The sequence below is a fragment of the Podospora anserina genome, chromosome 3 (assembly GCF_000226545.1).
Source record: "Podospora anserina S mat+ genomic DNA chromosome 3, supercontig 2".
Taxonomy (NCBI): Eukaryota; Fungi; Ascomycota; class Sordariomycetes; order Sordariales; family Podosporaceae; genus Podospora; species Podospora anserina.
The window spans coordinates 2212189-2230043 of NW_001914856.1; the positions used below are offsets into that span (position 1 = coordinate 2212189).

Genomic DNA, 17855 nt, shown 5'->3' on the forward strand with positions numbered 1-17855 from the left:
TCTCGGTCCCAAGTGACGATACCCCACCTGCAATTCCGCCGGAGTCCCTGTCCCAGTTGCACATCATTCGGATTTGCACCCAAAGAGGCTAGACTTAATGTTCCCGTCGTTCTGATGGCTGACTAAGGAACGCGAGAATGACGCGCCTTGCTTGGCAGAATGTACCCCGCCTTGTCTCTGGTCTTATCGGCTTGAGGCACAGCAACCTGGATCGATATGATATCGATATTGTAGTTTATGCATCCAACAGAGACCAATCGACCTCTAATCCATACATATGACAGTCCATCCTTAACCATGCTTTCAGGTGTGATGTGACCGGCTGTGGATTGCAAGGAGGAGAGGCCAACCCAGTGTGATTCTCTCATGTCGCAACGGTTTCAGCCTGATTCCTGCTCTTCAGCTGCGCCCTCCGCATGTGCTTGTAGAGCAGGAGCATGTTCGGTCGGGATCCGGACGAGTGTCTGTGGCAAGGGCGTTGTGTCTTCGGCTTCGGGGTTGGGCTTGGGAAGTTTCGCTGCTGCCAGTTAGTGCTGCCCCATTCCGACAGGAAGGGAACTCGGAGAGATATGCATACCCGATGCCATGTTGATCGCCCTCAGCACATTATGCCAATTAGCGAAGACCAGAGCAATGGCTGCCAGAAAGTCAGTAACTTGGGCAGGATCAAGCCAGCCACAGCCCAACAAGACAACACACCTTCCGTTCCGTCTGAGAGAGTTCCTAACTTCTGTTCAAGAGCCTCCATCTGTGACGCAACTGCAGCACTCAAATCCCGGAGCTCTTTAAGGTTCTCGAGTTCGGCCTTCTTCTCGTTCACTCGTGCCACCAGAGCTGGAGACTGGCCCCCCGCGCCAGGCCCGAGAGAGGGCTGTCGCATGTGGGATGGGAAACTTCGGGTTGGGTAGCCGGACATCTTAGCGATCCGAGGTGTTGGCAACGAGGCAATCAAGTCGAAGAGACAGCTGTCGAGGTCAGGTATAGATACTGAAATGATTATTCGTGCAGTTCACACATGTCAGTAGCGGACTCGTTTTTCTGACGTGTGTTGGCATCTGGAAGTGGGGCAGAGCTCGGCTTTGGAGCCAGCCAAAAACGGTTGCCAGTCAACACAAGTCTCGAGTGGTCCGTGCATAGTGCAATGCTATGCTTCTTTAGGAAGTGAAGTAAACACTGTGCAGAAATGACAAGCAAATTATCCATGTAACTTCGTCAGTGTCACCGCCCTTCCCGACTTCTCGCACCTTCAAATCCACCCGCCGACCACCCGCCGACCACCGGAATCGCGTCGCCTGCGACCCTACAATCATCGAATACCGCCCCGCCGATCCTTTTTCAGTGAGAGCCTGTCTCACCAGCACACTGGAAACAACCTCGAGCTGTTTTGCTCGAACAACATGCACAATGGCCCGACTCAATGAGCCACCTGTGTCTGCTACTGACGGCAATCTGGAGATCTGTATGCTCTTCCACCCGTTGTCTGCCATGATTCTGTGTCGCTGACATTTATATTGTGTAGTACGTCGAAAGTTTTTACGGCAAAATCGAGACATCGCCAGAATCAACTCGGATCAGTCACAGAAAATCCGTCGCCTCGAAAACGACTGCGCGTGTCTCCTGTCCGAGAATTTGGAGCTCAGAGGCCAGATACTCCGTCTGGAAAAACAACTAGAGGACAACAGCGCGCGAAGGATAGCCGACCATGCGCTCGAGATCAAGGCAAAGCTAGAGGCCCAACTCGCCGAATTTGGCGCGTTGCTAGGGAACCTGGGAGTGGAACCACCGGCGAAACGACATTCTGGTGCAGATAGGAGATTCTCAAAATCGTCGCGGCCGAGCATCTCCAGGACGCCCCCAGCGATAAGAAGACGACGAGACACCAATGTGGACGCAGAGACCTTGGCTGCCCAGGAGGGGAGGATGCCGCCGATATACGAGAACAAGAGCTATCAAAGAGCGACCATGAACAGCGAGGAGATTATGGCCTTGTGTGCTGCCGCTGCCGACACGAGTGCGGATTCATTGGATCTAGGACCACCGCCTGTTTCGCGGTTTATCGATGAGGAGCCAGTGAAGAAATCTTCGCCAATCCGAAAATTCGACGACGGACAGCTGAATTTGTCATCGCCACCCAAACTCGATTTGACCAAGAAACTGGAGGCCAGCCCAGAACCGAGCAAGATGGCAGAGACCTCGCCCATGAAGGATGTTCAGCCTGAAAAGAGATCACAGTCTTTTGAGCAGCAGCCACCAACACCACCTACGCAAACAATAAGAGCGGGAGCGAAGAGGAAATATGGCGACGAAAATAATATCCAGACTACGTTGGACCAAACAGCCAAGGCATTCAAAGACGTGGTAGCTGCTGAAAAGGCTCTCCCAGCCGGCGATATCTTTCAGAAGCGTAGGAGCATCAAGGAATTGCCAGCGAGCAAGAGGGACAGGGCAAGGGCACCATTATCTGCAAAAAGCACGAACGAGGATTTCATGTCACCCAAGAAGATGGCGATCAAGCCAAAGCCGGTTGAGGAACCAAAGAAGGAAAAGGCGCCAGAACCGAAAGAAAATAAGGAACAACCTAAAGCACGGAAATCAACAGTTCCCGCGATCCAAGTCCCGCCAGTCGCCCTCCCGCCTCCAACAGTCCTATCCGTCATCGCCGAACCAGAGGCACCGCTCCCTATGTCAATTCTCGCCTCCCCAACAACACCCGGCCGACCCTCCTCCGTCGAGCCACTTCCCCATGATACCCCACCACCAGCACATATCTCCTCCGAGGGTGAGACCTCCCGCCCAAGCCGCCGCGCCCGCCCAGCAATAAGCTACGCTGAACCTAACCTCCGGGATAAAATGCGTCGCCCTACCAAGGAATTATTCGATGCCGTCTCTGGCGAGGGGAAATTCCACCGCCCTAGCACTTCGGCAAATCCCAACCCAACATCAGCTCCTACCTCCTCTGCTAAGCCAAGGTCTGAATCAACCGTTACATCCAGCGGGGGGCTCTCAGCCAGCGTCCACAAACCACCTCCCACTGGTAGTCCCCTTGCAGCGAAAGAATCAATGCAAATAGACAACATAACCTACGACAGAAGGAAACGCCCCTCTCTTGCGATTCGCGAGCCTGAGCCGCCGGCAGAACAACAACCAGAAATCGACCCGTATGACTTTGCCAGCACATCCACCTCAACACTAAGTCTAGCGTCACCACCACCACAACCGAAGCGGGCGGCAAGGAAATCAAGTATGGCTGCTCAGGCGGCGTTACATAAGATGCAGCTAGAAGAGGAGAGGGAGGCGGATGTGGAGAGCGGGACGAATAGGCCGAGGGCGAGGAAGGCGAGGGCGTCGATGTTGGCGCCGAAGAAGAGTGCGTTTTTGGGGGAGTATGTCGAGGAGAGCTCAGTTGGTACGGTGGGGGATGAGAGTACGGGATCTGTGGAGAGTGGGAGTGGTGGGAAGGGGAAGGGAAAACAAGGGGTTGTGGATAGGAGGAGGAGTATGATGCTTTGATTTTTGGGTGCATTTGTTTGACTGGAGTTTGGGGGGCAAAGCGTTAGGGGTTTCTGGGATAGGAAATGGCATTTTGGGAATTGGGAGTTTGACGACAAATTGTGTTAGGTTTCGTTCTTGTCGTTCTTTAACAACAAATGGGGAGGGGGAAATGGCTGCTGGATGATACCAATTTTGTTTTGTTTGTGAATCGTTATTGGGTTGTTAAATATCAATCATTTTGAAAGACTACCGTAACTGATGTTACCTTTTGGTATGTTTGAAATGAGCATGATTCGAAGTATTAGGTAATATTTTGATATTGTTTGGAGCCCCTTTTCAAAGAGCTCTCTCTCTCTTGAGCTGAGTTGGATGACTGCAATGCCCAAACAGCTCAGGCACAACACATCTTTCACGCTTTGCTTGCTGTACAGCAGCAACGCTCCATAACCACTCAAACGCTCCTCTTTTCTAGATCCGGTACCGTATTCCCTACTCCCTCGACTCTGTCTCTCTCATCTTCCCGGGTATCATGGACCAGTTGGCTCAACCGGCTTGGTATACGTCACCTTTTCCACCGCCACATTCTCAACCCCATTCGCGTCTTTCCTCAGCTGGTAGACATATAGTGTCAACGAGATTCCTTGTACCTGTTTTCCACTGTCAGCATCTCCCCTCCTTACCATCCCACCCCTCAAAACTTACATCCATCAAACAGAAGCTCGGCACCATCTCCTCCTCCCCCTCCCCCTCCCCATCCGCCCAATCTGTCGAGAACGCCCCCGTCGCCGTCCCAGGGTTGATAAAGAACTTGTCCATGTACTCAAAGCACTCGAATTTATGAGTGCCGCCCCAGCAGAGGACGTCGACGTCAAGTTTGTTGGCCTCTGCGAGTAGGAGGTCGGGCTCGGAGCTGACGAGGGTGAAGCCTTCGAGGAAGCCGATGCGGACGCCGCCGTGGGTGACGACTTGAGTCAAAGGGAGGGAGGTGGCTTCGACATCCATGCGGCCTTTGACGATTTTGAGGTCGGGGGAGATGGAGCGGAGGTATTCGTAGGTTGATTTGTCGGTTAGGTTACCTAGGCAGAGGGTTTGGGAGATTTTTCCGGGGGCGAGGAGTTTTTTGAACTGGAGGGGGAGAGGTTAGAAAGGGGTGGTTATTGAATAGGGGGTTGGGGGGGGGTTGGATTGGGGGATGGGGGGAGGGAGGTAGGAGGGTACCTTTGCTGGAATGTCGAGGGCGCGGTCGGGTATGTGAAGGTCGCCGATTACTAGGATTAGGAAGGCCATTGTTGCGGTGGTGGATGGGTGTGAAGCGCTTCGGTGGTGGGTTGCGCTGGAGGGTTGAGCTGTTATTCTATGCGCCGCGGGCTACTGTATCGGGGGAGGTCCAGTTGGATCTTAGTTGGAAATTGAGACGCGGTGTTTAAGGTCGTCTGGACTATATCAACCGGTTTGGTATCGACCCTCGTAGCTTGATGTCTGGTTAAGTGGCAGCGTTATGTATTGGTGTTGACTGGAAGCTATCTGATGATAGCTGTCGTGGCCGGGTCTTGGCTGACTGACCACGGTGAACATCGGTCAAGGAACGATAAGATTAGAAGACCCCTGGGCGTTGGAGGCTGATGTTGGGGCTGGGACTGCGGGGTAGCAATGACGAACGACACTCCAGCCTCCCCCACTTCTCCACAGTCCCTCTAGCGGCGAGCGGGTCCGAAGACGGCTTCTTCGCCGGACGGACCCGGCCCTGGAACAAATCCATTCTTCCATTGCACAATGTTCGGTGCATTTGGCATCAAGACGAGCATTATCAAAAGGGGCAAAGCGTCTAGAATTGGACACTTTGGCATCCGTGACTAATAGCAAACTGTAGACTTTTTCCAACCGGGCCTAGACAACCTGGAAGCCGTTTAGGTGTTGAAACGGATCTTGTCTGGGCGGTCAGTATTTTTTGTTCATTTTTATACGAACCCAAACACCGACTTTTCTCCTTGTTGCTCTCTTCATTCCCGTCTTTTCTCCGGTGGCCCTGCTTGTCAGACTTATTTTGAATATCCCATACACATTCGTCCGTTTCTTCCGTCATACAGAGTCCAATCACACCAAGAAACCCTTCCGTTCCAGGTACCTGGACAGAAGAGACAAAGCAAGGCGTTGGATACCGTCGGTTCAGGCAAGATAAGGTACAGAACGGTGTGGGGAGCTTGCAGACGCACATGGTGCTTATACCCGAGGTCTCCAAACTGTCGCGCTCGGCGTTCAGACGGTTAGGAATGACCCCGCCAAAAACACCGGACGCTCCCCCCGCCCGTTTATCGTTGATCTCACGACATCTTGCCCCCGTATATCCGATCAACACCCCCTACGCTGTCGAACGTCTTCCCAGCACCGTCGACACCTCACTTCTGCCCAGGATTCAAGTGCGCGAGATCACGACAACCACCCCCAAGATGTCTCAACCCACCCACCCAACGCTCCTGATTCCAGGACCCATTGAGTTCGACGATGCTGTCCTCCAGTCCATGAGTCACTTCAGGTATGTAGGGGTGGTTATGAAGTGTCTTGCCGTTCTGTTTAGGCTTTGAAGGATCCAGAAGCTGACACCCACATCTTCCCACTCATCAGCGAAAGCCATGTGAGCGCCGGTTTTGTTGCTACCTTCGGCGAGACCCTGTCTATGTTGCGCAAGCTGTTCCAGACCACCGATCCTGCGTCTCAACCATTCGTTCTCTCTGGATCCGGTACTCTCGGCTGGGATTTGGTTGCTGCCAACTTGATTGAGGCTGGCGAGGACGTGTTGGTGCTTGGAACCGGCTATTTTAGTGATGGCTTCGCCGACTGCCTCAGAGTGTATGGTGCCAATGTCACCGAGCTCAAGGCCCCCGTTGGCACCAAGCCCACCCTCCCCGAGATTGAGAAGGCTCTGTCGGAGAAGAAATACAAGGCGATCACCGTCACCCACGTTGACACATCGACTGGTGTCTTGAGCGAACTCAAGAATCTCTCTGCTCTTGTCCACAAGGTCTCGCCAGATACCCTCATTATTGTCGACGGTGTCTGCAGTGTTGCGTGTGAGGAGATTGATTTCGATGCCTGGGGTCTTGATGGTGTTGTCACTGCCAGTCAGAAGGCCATTGGCTGCCCTGCCGGTCTGTCGATTTCCATGTTCAGCGGTCGTGCCATGAAGGCTTTTGAGAACAGGAAGAGCCCTCCCTCGGCCTACTTCGCTTCTATGAAGAACTGGACCCCTAGTAAGTTTACCTCGCGTTGATATATACGCATTACAGCCCGACTAACGCGATTAGTCATGCAAAACTACGAGGCCAAGAAGCCCTCTTACTTTGCTACCCCCTCGCCACAGCTTGTCCACGCTCTTCACACTGCTCTGAGCCAGATCCTTGCGAAGCCTGTGGCTGAAAGATTTGCCGGCCACAAGGCCGCCTCAGACAAGATCAAGGCTGCCATCGGTGCCCTTGGTCTTCAGCAGGTTGCGGCCAACCCTGATGAGCAGGCTCACGGCATGACTGCCATCTATCTCCCTGAGGGCGTCAAGGGCGCCGAGCTCCTGCCTATCCTCGCGAAGAAGGGTGTTGTGTTTGCCGGTGGTATCCACAAGGAAATCGTCACCAAGTATATCCGTTTCGGTCACATGGGTGTCAGTGTGGTGAGTAATCCCAGTGTATTTGTGTTTGATTATCAAGCAACAATGACGACTAACAAGGCAATCCACAGCTCGACCCCACCAGAGGCGATATTGAGCGTGCTGTCAAGGCTTTGGAGGAGGGTCTTGCTGAGCTTGGATATACCAAGTCTTGAGCGTGGAATGATGTAGGGAATGAGGTGAAGTTGGATCTAAAAGCAATGGCATTATGGCCATAGAGGGGTGCATAAAAGAAGCCATCTTGAAATAGACAATCTGTGTTTGAATGCCCAACACCATCTCAAACCATTTCAAACGAAGCAGATGCCCCCTTGGGGCTCTTGTTCCCAAAGCAGTGATGGATATGCCCATAAAGGTAAGAAACAGGTTTGCAATTCAGGTACTGGAAGTAGGTTCATTGGCTGCAGTTGACGTGCAGGCTGTTGCAGAGCTGGTGGGTGTTCCCGAGCCACTGGAACCGAAGAGGTGTTTGATGAGGGTTGCTGGCAGAATGATTGGCTGAAGCTCAATGATTGATTTCAAAGCTGCCGGATAATTTAATGACCAGCTCCGGCTTCAGCGCTTCTGGGCATCTCTGGAAGAGCCGACTCTCCACCGCCAGCGAAGCAGGCTGCTGCATGCAAGGCGGGGTTGCTCGCCTAGCAACAATCGAGAGGCTGGTGGGGTTCGGCCTTCTGAGCTTTCGACCCGACGTTCAATTCTCTTATCCATACTTCCGTCATCCCACTCAACCCAGCACTTGCAACGCTCTTGCTTTACCAAAATCCTGACCGCCCTCTCCCCCCGCCTTCCATTCAAGACCTTTCTACAGAACCTTACCATCGACAAAGTGGACAGCGACCGTTGTGCCTGAGACCTCGTCCTCTCTCCTTGCAATCCTTCCTCTGCGCACCCTCTCGGCCTCGGTTCCCCATACATACCTCAACCACAACCACAATCACACAGCGATAGGTGTGCGACTACGACCATGCCGGTCTCTATCGAAGAGTTGGACGCCACTGTCCGTGCCTTCTATGAGGGCCGCGGCGAACAGGTATGTTTTGATTCTACGCTTCTGTCGTCCAGGCAGTCACTCTCACACCGTCAATGTTGATGCTAACCGCCTGTTCTGTCTACAGCAAAAAGCTGCCCAAGCCGCTCTTAACCAGGCAAGTCTGCCACTCGCCTCATTCCCCACGATACCGATCCAGCAACACCCATAGCTCCATCCAAGCCGTTATCGACTAACTCTGCGATTGTAGTTCAAGGAAGACCCTGATGCCTGGTTGATGGTCGACGATATACTCTCGAAGGCGAGCTACGAACAGACGAAATGTTGGTTTCCGATTCTTATCCGGGCGCAGAGGGACTGGGTCTGAGGTGATACTAACTGCGACATCTAGTCTTGGGTCTCCAAGTTCTCGATCATGTCATCATGACGAGGTGGAAGGTTCTGCCACGAGAGCAGTGCCAAGGTAGGTTACAGTGGTGTGTTGTTGGCCATGCTCGGGAGCTGTGGACTGACAACTGTCTAGGCATCCGTAACTTCGTCGTTCTAACCATCATGCAATGCTCTGGCTCTGAGGAGTCGCTCAAGGCGAACAAGACACTACTCAACAAGCTGAACCTTGTTCTCGTGTCTGTCTTGAAGCAGGAGTGGCCTCACAACTGGCCTACATTTATCAACGAGATCATCTCTGCCTGCCACTCGAGTCTGTCAGTCTGCGAGAACAACATGACGATTCTGAGACTCCTCTCCGAAGAGGTGTTCGACTACTCAGCCGAGCAAATGACTTCCACCAAAACCCGCAACCTCAAGACAACGATGTGCAACGAGTTTTCCCAGATCTTTACGCTGTGCCAGGAAATCCTCAACAGCGCGACCCAACCAAGCCTCATCAAGGCCACCCTCCAGACACTGTTGCGCTTCTGCAATTGGATTCCCTTGGGGTACATTTTCGAGACGCCACTCATCGACACCCTCAGGACCAGATTCCTCGAGGTGCCCGAATTCCGGAATCTCACTCTCCAATGTTTGACGGAAATTGGTGGTTTGCAGACGGGAGGTCCTGGCCAGGTCAACTCTTATGACGAACAGCTCGTCAAAATGTTCACCGAAACGTTGACGCAAATTTCCAACATTATTCCTCTAGAGATGGATCTCAAGACAACGTATCCTCAAAGCAACTCTCGTGACCAGGAGACTATCCAGAACCTGGCGCTTTTCCTGTGCAACTTCTACTCCGCGCATCTACCCTTGATCGAGAACCTTCCCAACCGCGATTTCCTCACCCACGGTCATTTCTACCTCATCCGCATTTCACAGATCGACGACCGCGAGATGTTCAAGATTTGCCTCGACTACTGGCTTAAACTGGTGCAGGAGCTCTACGAGGAGATGCAGTCGCTACCTTTATCCGACATGACGGCTATGAGCGCCTTGGGTGGTGGCGGCGGCGCCCCCAATCCAGCACTGCTCAACAACTACCCGCTCCGCAAGCACAAGTACAACGAAGTGCTGTCGAACCTGAGAGTGGTCATGATTGAGAAGATGGTCAGGCCTGAGGAAGTCTTGATTGTGGAGAACGATGAGGGAGAAATCGTTCGTGAATTTGTCAAGGAAACCGACACTGTTCAGCTCTACAAGACGATTCGCGAGTGTCTCGTTTACCTCACCCATCTCGATGTCGTCGACACCGAGAACATCATGACTGAGAAGCTGTCGCGACAGGTCGACAGATCCGAGTGGTCGTGGCACAACTGCAACGTCCTCTGCTGGGCCATTGGTTCCATCTCTTTGGCCATGAACGAAGAGACGGAGAAGCGTTTCTTGGTGACCGTGATCAAGGAGCTCCTCGGTCTCACCGAGATCCAACGTGGCAAAGACAACAAGGCCGTTGTCGCCAGTAATATCATGTATATTGTTGGACAGTACCCCCGCTTCTTGAAGGCTCACTGGAAGTTCCTCAAGACGGTCGTCAATAAGCTGTTCGAGTTCATGCACGAGTCTCACGAAGGTATGCCACCCTATTCAAGCCAAATCTTTTGTTGCATTTCGCTAACTCTCAGACAGGTGTTCAGGACATGGCTTGCGACACTTTTATTAAGATTGCGAAGCAGTGCAGACGTCACTTCGTCGCTCTCCAGCCAAGCGAGAATGAACCCTTTATTGAAGAAATCATTCGAAATCTTGGGAGGATCACTTCCGACTTGACTCCTCAGCAGGTGCACACCTTCTACGAGGCCTGCGGTTACATGGTGGCTGCCCAGGGCAACAGGAATGTTCAGGAGCGCCTATTGACTGAGCTCATGAGCATCCCAAACACCGCCTGGGATCAGATCATTCAGGCGGCTACCCAGGACTCCACCATCCTCCAGAATGCCGATACCATCAAGATCATTGGCAACATCATGAAGACCAACGTCTCGGCCTGCTCCTCCATCGGCACATATTTCTTCCCTCAGATCGGTCGCCTCTACAACAACATGTTGGAGATGTACGCTACCACCAGTCAGCTGATTTCGCAGGCTGTCGCCCGCGAGGGTGAAGTCGCGACCAAGATGCCCATCGTTCGTGGCCTGCGGACCATCAAGAAGGAAATTCTCAAACTTGTGGAGACCTTCATTGACAAGGCTGAGGATCTCCAGACAGTGCGGGCCCAGATGGTTCCCCAACTTTTGGACTCTGTCCTCGTTGACTACAACCGCAATGTTCCTGGCGCCCGTGATGCTGAGGTCCTCAGGTGCATGACCGCCATGATCACAAAGCTCTCTGGGTTGATGGAGGATCAGGTTCCAGTCATCATGGAGAATGTGTTTGAGTGCACTTTGGAGATGATCAACAAGGACTTCTCTGAGTTCCCGGAGCACCGTGTCGAGTTCTTTAACCTGCTCCGCGCCATCAACCTCCACTGCTTCCCCGCCCTCTTGAAGCTCGACAACCGTCAGTTCAAGTTTGTCATCGACTCGTGCCTGTGGGCCAGCAAGCACGATAACCGCGATGTGGAAACTGCTGGTCTTAACATGTGCCTGGAGTTGATCAACAACATTGCGGAGAAGACAGATGTTGCCACATCGAATGCGTTCTTCCAGCAGTTCTTCATCCCCATTCTTCAGGATGTCTTCTTCGTTCTGACGGACCAGGACCACAAGGCCGGCTTCAAGACTCAGTCCATGCTCTTGATGCGCATGTTCTACTTTATCAGCCCTGCCGACGGCACCCAGCCCAAGATCCAGGGTCCTATTTATACCCCAGATCAGGCCCAGGGTTCCCCCAGCAACAAGGAGTTCCTCGGCTTGTTTGTGAGCAACCTCCTTCAGAACGCTTTCTCCAACCTGACTGCGTAAGTAACCTTAGTGGATTCTCATTGTCTTACGTGTATATGTACTAACAAGTTACAATAGCCCTCAAATCACCGCGTTTGTGGAAGGTCTCTTCACACTGAACACGCAATACGACAAGTTCAGACTTGCGCTGCGTGATTTCTTGATCTCGCTGCGTGAGTTCGCCGGCGACAATGCTGAGCTTTACTTGGTGGAGAAGGAGCAGATGGAGCGTGACGCCCGGCAAGCTGACCTGGAGCGTCGTTCCAAGGTCGGCGGTCTGCTCAAGCCGTCTGAGCTTGAAGATGAGGACCTCTGACTGGACCAAGAATTCCGTACCGAATTTGCGCCCTCACACGAAACCAATACCGCAACAGCAGAGCCGCGGTCGGGCGGGGAATATGACGGCTGGGTTGTCTACGGGGTTTAGCAGGATATGCAGATGGTAAGCTGAATAGCATGTCATTCCAGGTTCTTGTTTCTTGGGATTACGATCTCAAGATTTTATTTTATTTTCTTGCGCCAGCTATGTGACGCACTTGTAATGATACCATTAGAGAAGGGAACAAAGTTTGTTGGCTTTTTCTGTCAAAGGGACTTGTGGCTCCTCATATCAAAGATTGGGCTGACGAATCTGCCTATTGTTGGGTGGATTTTTTGCTTTTTGTGTTTTCTCATTGTGCGATCGTTCTCTCTTAGCGATGGGTTTGTGGAGGGGAAAGGAAAACATGAATGACATTGCTAGTGTTGTCAGTCAAATGTGATGATGACTGGCTGGCTCTTTGATGAGAGGGGAGAGAAATGGATATCAAGATGCTAGCTAAATATCAATAGGTACATTAGCAACACGGTTCTCGGCTGGGTAATAGCTTTTCTGAGACAGAAATGAGAAACGTTTTAAAGTGAGGAGATGGTGATGAGATGACAAGCGAAAGAAGTGATTGTGTTTCGTGATGAAGGACTCCTAAGAGCCTTGGCTGCTGATACCTTCCACATGCCAGGGCCGCCCCGTATTTTGAGACCAACGAAATGATACTTCTGATAGACCTCACACCAAAGGGCTGGCGCTCGGTAGGTCGTTCCTGCCTCTCTGGATATAGGATAGGTACTTACCCAAAGAAGCTCACATTCTCTCCTTGGCCCATTGTAACTTCCTCCTGTTCCTAATCTCGATTTTGGGCAGTTACGCCCCCTGACGCCAGTTTCATTATCAAGCTCAAGCCCTCAAGCTCTCTCAGGTTTGAGGGTCTTCTGCACCCCCATCTGCTGAGAAGCTTTTTTTTCCCCGGGCACTTTTTTTACAGGTCATCCGCGTACCTAGGTGTTCACTTTTCAGTATTTTGAGTATCTCTTACCGGTTTCTCCAACAAGATGGAGCGCGCCATCCCCCAGCACCCGAACGTCGACGAAGGGACAATTGACTCAACATCATTCAGTACCTATTCGTCAGCGACGTTAGCTCTGTATTATAGAGACGCTGAGGCGCTTGCTCGCTGTACCGGGTCCTCAAACGCCGCTGACGAATAGGTACTGAATGCTGTTGAGACAATTGTCTCTTCGTCGACGTTTGGGTGCAGGGGAGCGCTTGCTCGTTCATGGAAGAGCTCGCTCACCAGATTGGGGCACTCGCTCACCAAATCTCTACCGAATCCACCTCATGATGAACGGCTGGGATCATCTCCTCGAAAACCCTGGGAGGAGACAGGGTAGGGAGCGGGGAGCGGACCGGAGGAGCCGGAGAAGGAGCTGTAATAAGTGTGTCGACCTGTATTTTCCCCTAGTAGAACTCTCGTCTCTTCCAAAGAGCAACTTGTGTCCGTCTTATGCTCAAGGTATCCGAAGTGGGTAGACATATCTCACCTTCTGCTTATTCTTCCGCCTTCCAGCCTTTCGAGCCGGACCAGCTCGTGAAATGCGTTGGCGCTTGCTCACCAAATAGAGGCGCTTGCTTATCAAATGGGGATGCCTGCTCACTAGATGCATTGACGCTTGCTTACCAGATGGGGGCGCCTGCTTACCAGATGCATTGACACTTGCTCACCAGATAGAGCCGCTTCCTTACCCAACACAAGGCGCTCGCTTCCTAGACATCCGAATAAGTGATACTGTACCAAGCGCCTGCTTCAAGCATTTATCGCACACGTACTGGTCTGGTCGACAAATTGGGGTTCAAAGCCCAACTATCTCTCCGGGGCTAGCAGACGAATTTGAAGACGATATCGATACTGCAATGGCCAACATCGACCCGTCATCTTGAAACCAACAATCAACCATCAGAGAGCAGTGCTTGATTCGGGATGGATGTCACCAAATCCAAGTCACCGGCACATTTATTTTATTCTCGCCGAGTTATTCAACGTAGGAGATGTCTTCAGGCTCCTAGCTGGTTGAACTGGAACCTCATAATCGAGGAAGCTGTACGATGTGGCTTCATACTATGCATCTGGACGATGGGCCCCTCGATCCAGCGACCTCCATAGAGCTACTCGGTAGCCGGACTACCGTAGTATATCGTGGCCAACATTAACGGCCTAGTTGAAATGGGACCCTGCTAATGCCGAGACTAAGTGGTCTCAGCAAAACATTCTCCGTCGAACCGTTATCCCCTACGACTTTATACCTCCTCCCATCAGACAGTACCATACCCCTAGCGGCGAACCCAACTCGAGTATACGGTACTACCCTCTGAAGGATGGAAAGGATATTTAATCTTGAGCGGACATTATCTTGCCTTAAGCCCCACGTCAATGAGAGGATGTGGGTTGGAGCTGGCAAGATACCGGGTGTAGTATGATCTAATGGTTTTACTTAGGGGTGGGTGACGTTGGAGACTTGATTTCCTAGTTGTATATTGCGGAAAGGCATATTTTGGATAAAGAGAGAGACACTGTGACGAAAGTTGATAGCTCGAAGAATAGTTAACATACCTTTTGACTATCTTTTGGGGTATATAGACTATCTTTTGAGACCTGTAGACTATATTTCGATGCCGATAGACTATCTTTTAAGGCCTATATACTATGTTAAACGGGTTTTGATTACCTCCCAACGCCTCTTGACTATCTCTTAAGATCTACCGACTACCTATTAAGGCCTAGTAATATATATTTCAGGGCTATTGGCTTTCTTCTTAGGCCCTCATGCGAAATGGCAGTCTCCATTTATTTTCCTCGACAAAGCAACTTGTCAACTTGCATGGTGATCAGAGGCTAGAGTCTGAGATAGGATTCAAGGATTTGTACCCATGCACAAGTCACCACGCAGGTGTGTAGTGAGGAACTGGCAATGTCTAAAGTTGAGAATATAGGGGCAAGTTCCACTCAGGGGTAGTAAACAATAAGCCCCCTGAGGCACCAACTCAACAACACACCAGCCGCATACAACTCTTCTTCGCTTCGGATACCGGGAATTAGAGCGGACACCGAGCTTCTAGAACAGTTACAGACTCCCGAAGCCGAGACCGAACGTCCGTAACAGGTCGCCGCCCTGTGCTCAGCTAGCTGTCTTCATTTCGTCCTTCCACAGCCCTACAGCCAACAACAGCCCTGCATACAGAACAGCTTCTAGACCAGCTCTTCTGTAGTGGCCAACAGATCGGCCGAGGAGATGCTACGATCAAGGGCCCTTTCCTGAAAAGACACACCCCCTCTTCAGACTAAGCCTCGGTGACCCCGTACCAAAACACACTCTGTCTCACAGCTTTCTATCTGACAAGCCGTCACAGGCATGCCGTGTCGTATGTGTGTGTTCAAGTCACTGTAACCAGTACGCCAGTGTCACTTTGTCTCTGTGTCTCAGTCAGTTTTCTCGGTTTGTTTCGGTCTGGAGCGGTATACACCCCTCAAGGTATCACGGATTGAACTCGGGGAGAAGGGAAAAGAAGCAAAAAAGCGAAGAAAATGTATAGAGTGTGATCAACCTGCTTGGATTCTGGTGCGTGTCCCCGGTTTAACTTGGGAAGGCAAACAATAGACACAAGCGAGAAACAGAGACATGTCAGGTCACTCACTGGGTGAACAAGTGGAAATACGAACAAGGCAACCCCCAAAAACATACCTGATATCTCATCAAGCACAACTACCCGTTGTTTATGTCCGAGTTGAGTCCGTCCGTCAATCTATCCATCGTCATCATCACAACCCAATGCCACCATCTTTTCTTCCCGCAATGACATCAAGCAATTGGAGGGATGAGATAGCTAGCTAAACACCACCCGTTGATCTCCCCCCTCCAAGCACGGCAGCACACATAGTACACAGTAACACAACACCCCTCCTCCATTCACCCATTTCCTACCCTACCCTCCTGTCCCCTCCCTCCCTTCTCATGTGTCCCCTTCCGCTCGTGCCCGCGTGTCAAAAGCAAGCCCTTCCCTTTTCCGCTCTGCATCGCATGCTCTTTCCGTCGGCTATCCGCATCAAACATACCTACTCGCCCCAGCCAGTGGAACACACCCGACGCTGATACCGAACCACCCTTTTCTCTTTACACTACATTCTCAAAAAATGCTAGGTAACAAATGCAACCAGCCATATCCCGAAGGGAAGCATTGTCCGATCCAGCTGTAAACCGTGGATGGGATGGTGGTGTGTTCTCTCTCAGTTCCGCTTGCTCACAACAGCTGGCCGGTGCCGGTTGCCGTTTGAGCTTCTCCCTATCGAGCATCACAAGAACATATCGTAGCACAAACCCCCCCCCCCCCCAACCACCACCACGGCACCCTCCGCTTCGTGTGTTGTTGCTCTTTTGTGCACAAGAAACAACCCCCCAAAAAATAGCATGATATCCTCTCATCAAAAGGCAACCAGTCATTCACCTTGACAGCTTTCAGCTTTGACAAATTTTGCTCAGCAGGTTGTCAACCCTCTCCCAGCCAGCCACCTCAACCACCACATGGCATCCATACCATCCCTCCCCACGTGCCAAAGCAGAAATCTGAACCGAAATCATTACGCACACCAGAGAGAGCAGAGAATAGTTCGAGCTCCCTCCCTCTTCCCTCTTCCGTCGCTCAGACCTGGTGTCCGTTACATGTCATATTCCCTTTCTTTTCTTTTTTCTCAAGCCAAGCCAGAAAAATTCATCCGACTGGCGAGAACCGTTCGATGGTGTTGTTTTGAGACATACATATTCTTGGACCCGCGCATCTACACCAAGGGAGAGACACGGCTGCAAAGTTCCCAGCATAATAGACGAGAAATAAGACTTACACGTGGGCTCACGGCCCTGTCTCTTGATCAAGGACCTGACGATCATTCATTTTTCTTTTCGGAGAGGATTCTTTCAGCTGTCAGTTCTCAAGTTCTACAATAGCTAATGACCTAGATCCCGCTCTACAGCTGAGACTACTACTAGACCAAAAAGTGTTCCGCGAACCAGCAGGACAACGTGCCTGACAAAGGGCCACGGGGGAGCTAGGGTGAGTACATTACATATACGTTCGTCCCGTCCCGGTCCGGCTTCTGGCGGCCAACGGGGTGGGTTCAAGAACCCCGGATACTTGCAGTAAAGCTGGACAGGGAAAAAAGGCGATCAGTCACCTTTTGTCCCCCTCGGTTTGCCTTCGCCTCACCATGGATACGAACATGAATGACATGTGTCTATATTGTCTGTGCGAAAAACTCTCAACGGGTTTTCCGTGTTCAGAATCTTACATGGCCATGAGCAGCAGGGGAACGGGACGAGCGAGGATGAGTGATCATCCGGGAGGGAGAAGAAGACGAGCAGAAGGGTGGCGATAACGTGGCCCTCAGACAGTCCTCCAGCTTTGCTGATGAGAAGAGGAAAATGCGAGTTCATACTGTGCAAGTGAACAGAGGCGTGGTAGAAAGGGCCGCGTGGTTGATGTCTCACTCTTCCCCTTTTCTCATACTCACCCTCTTCTCACCCACACAGAACACGAGAGAGGACATCGGGGAGATAACCCCAACCTCACCTGACTGAAACCCTCCACACCTTCATCCCGCCGAGTCTCATCTCCGGCGCGGTTAGAAAAAGATCTCAAATCTTGAGCAGGTGGCCAATCAGAGAGTCGAAGTGGTGTGTAGCTCCTAGCGTGATGCCTTCTTTTCTGTGGACAATACCGGGTGGGCAGTCGTGACCAAGGTGAGCTTGGGATGGTTGCAGAGGTGGTCGTTCTGTGGGTATTCCTGGGTTGTCTCCTCCGGGTGTTGAGGTAGCCAGCCAGGCAGGTGTAGGCATCAAGAGACTCCTTCGAGGGAACCTGTTCTCTTAGGAGCAAAGAGAAGAACTTGGTCACGGATATCAACAACCGGTAGCTGTGCTTGGTTTTGCAAAGATCTACTCCATAGTATCAGCACCAAGTCAAACAAAACTATTGGCATTTTTACAAACTCACCTAACCACACCACAGTGGCCAAATCCCGTACACCATCCCCATCCC

The 17855-nt window shown here is 51.7% G+C and overlaps 5 protein-coding genes across 5 annotated transcripts; 3 read left to right on the top strand and 2 right to left on the bottom strand.

Annotated features, from left to right (window-relative positions):
* Window positions 1-380: 380 nt before the first annotated feature.
* On the bottom strand, window positions 381-916 carry PODANS_3_8190 (uncharacterized protein; the record flags this gene model as incomplete). The annotated part of the gene is made up of 3 exons (XM_001909589.1): window positions 381-517; window positions 578-637; window positions 700-916. 3 exons carry the CDS (start codon window positions 914-916, stop codon window positions 381-383), a joined length of 414 nt encoding a protein of 137 aa, XP_001909624.1.
* Window positions 917-1404: 488 nt separating this feature from the next.
* Window positions 1405-3510, top strand: PODANS_3_8200 (uncharacterized protein; the record flags this gene model as incomplete). The annotated part of the gene is made up of 2 exons (XM_001909590.1): window positions 1405-1459; window positions 1520-3510. The coding sequence occupies 2 exons, from the start codon at window positions 1405-1407 to the stop codon at window positions 3508-3510; spliced, it is 2046 nt and encodes a 681-aa protein (XP_001909625.1).
* A 509-nt stretch (window positions 3511-4019) lies between these two features.
* Window positions 4020-4779, bottom strand: PODANS_3_8210 (uncharacterized protein; the record flags this gene model as incomplete). Its single annotated transcript, XM_001909591.1, has 3 exons — window positions 4020-4139; window positions 4195-4617; window positions 4711-4779. 3 exons carry the CDS (start codon window positions 4777-4779, stop codon window positions 4020-4022), a joined length of 612 nt encoding a protein of 203 aa, XP_001909626.1.
* A 983-nt stretch (window positions 4780-5762) lies between these two features.
* On the top strand, window positions 5763-7305 carry PODANS_3_8220 (uncharacterized protein; the record flags this gene model as incomplete). The annotated part of the gene is made up of 4 exons (XM_001909592.1): window positions 5763-6025; window positions 6115-6740; window positions 6795-7153; window positions 7222-7305. 4 exons carry the CDS (start codon window positions 5763-5765, stop codon window positions 7303-7305), a joined length of 1332 nt encoding a protein of 443 aa, XP_001909627.1.
* Window positions 7306-8564: 1259 nt separating this feature from the next.
* PODANS_3_8230 (uncharacterized protein) lies at window positions 8565-11771 on the top strand (the record flags this gene model as incomplete). Its single annotated transcript, XM_001909593.1, has 3 exons — window positions 8565-10146; window positions 10203-11472; window positions 11534-11771. The coding sequence occupies 3 exons, from the start codon at window positions 8565-8567 to the stop codon at window positions 11769-11771; spliced, it is 3090 nt and encodes a 1029-aa protein (XP_001909628.1).
* Window positions 11772-17855: the final 6084 nt, after the last annotated feature.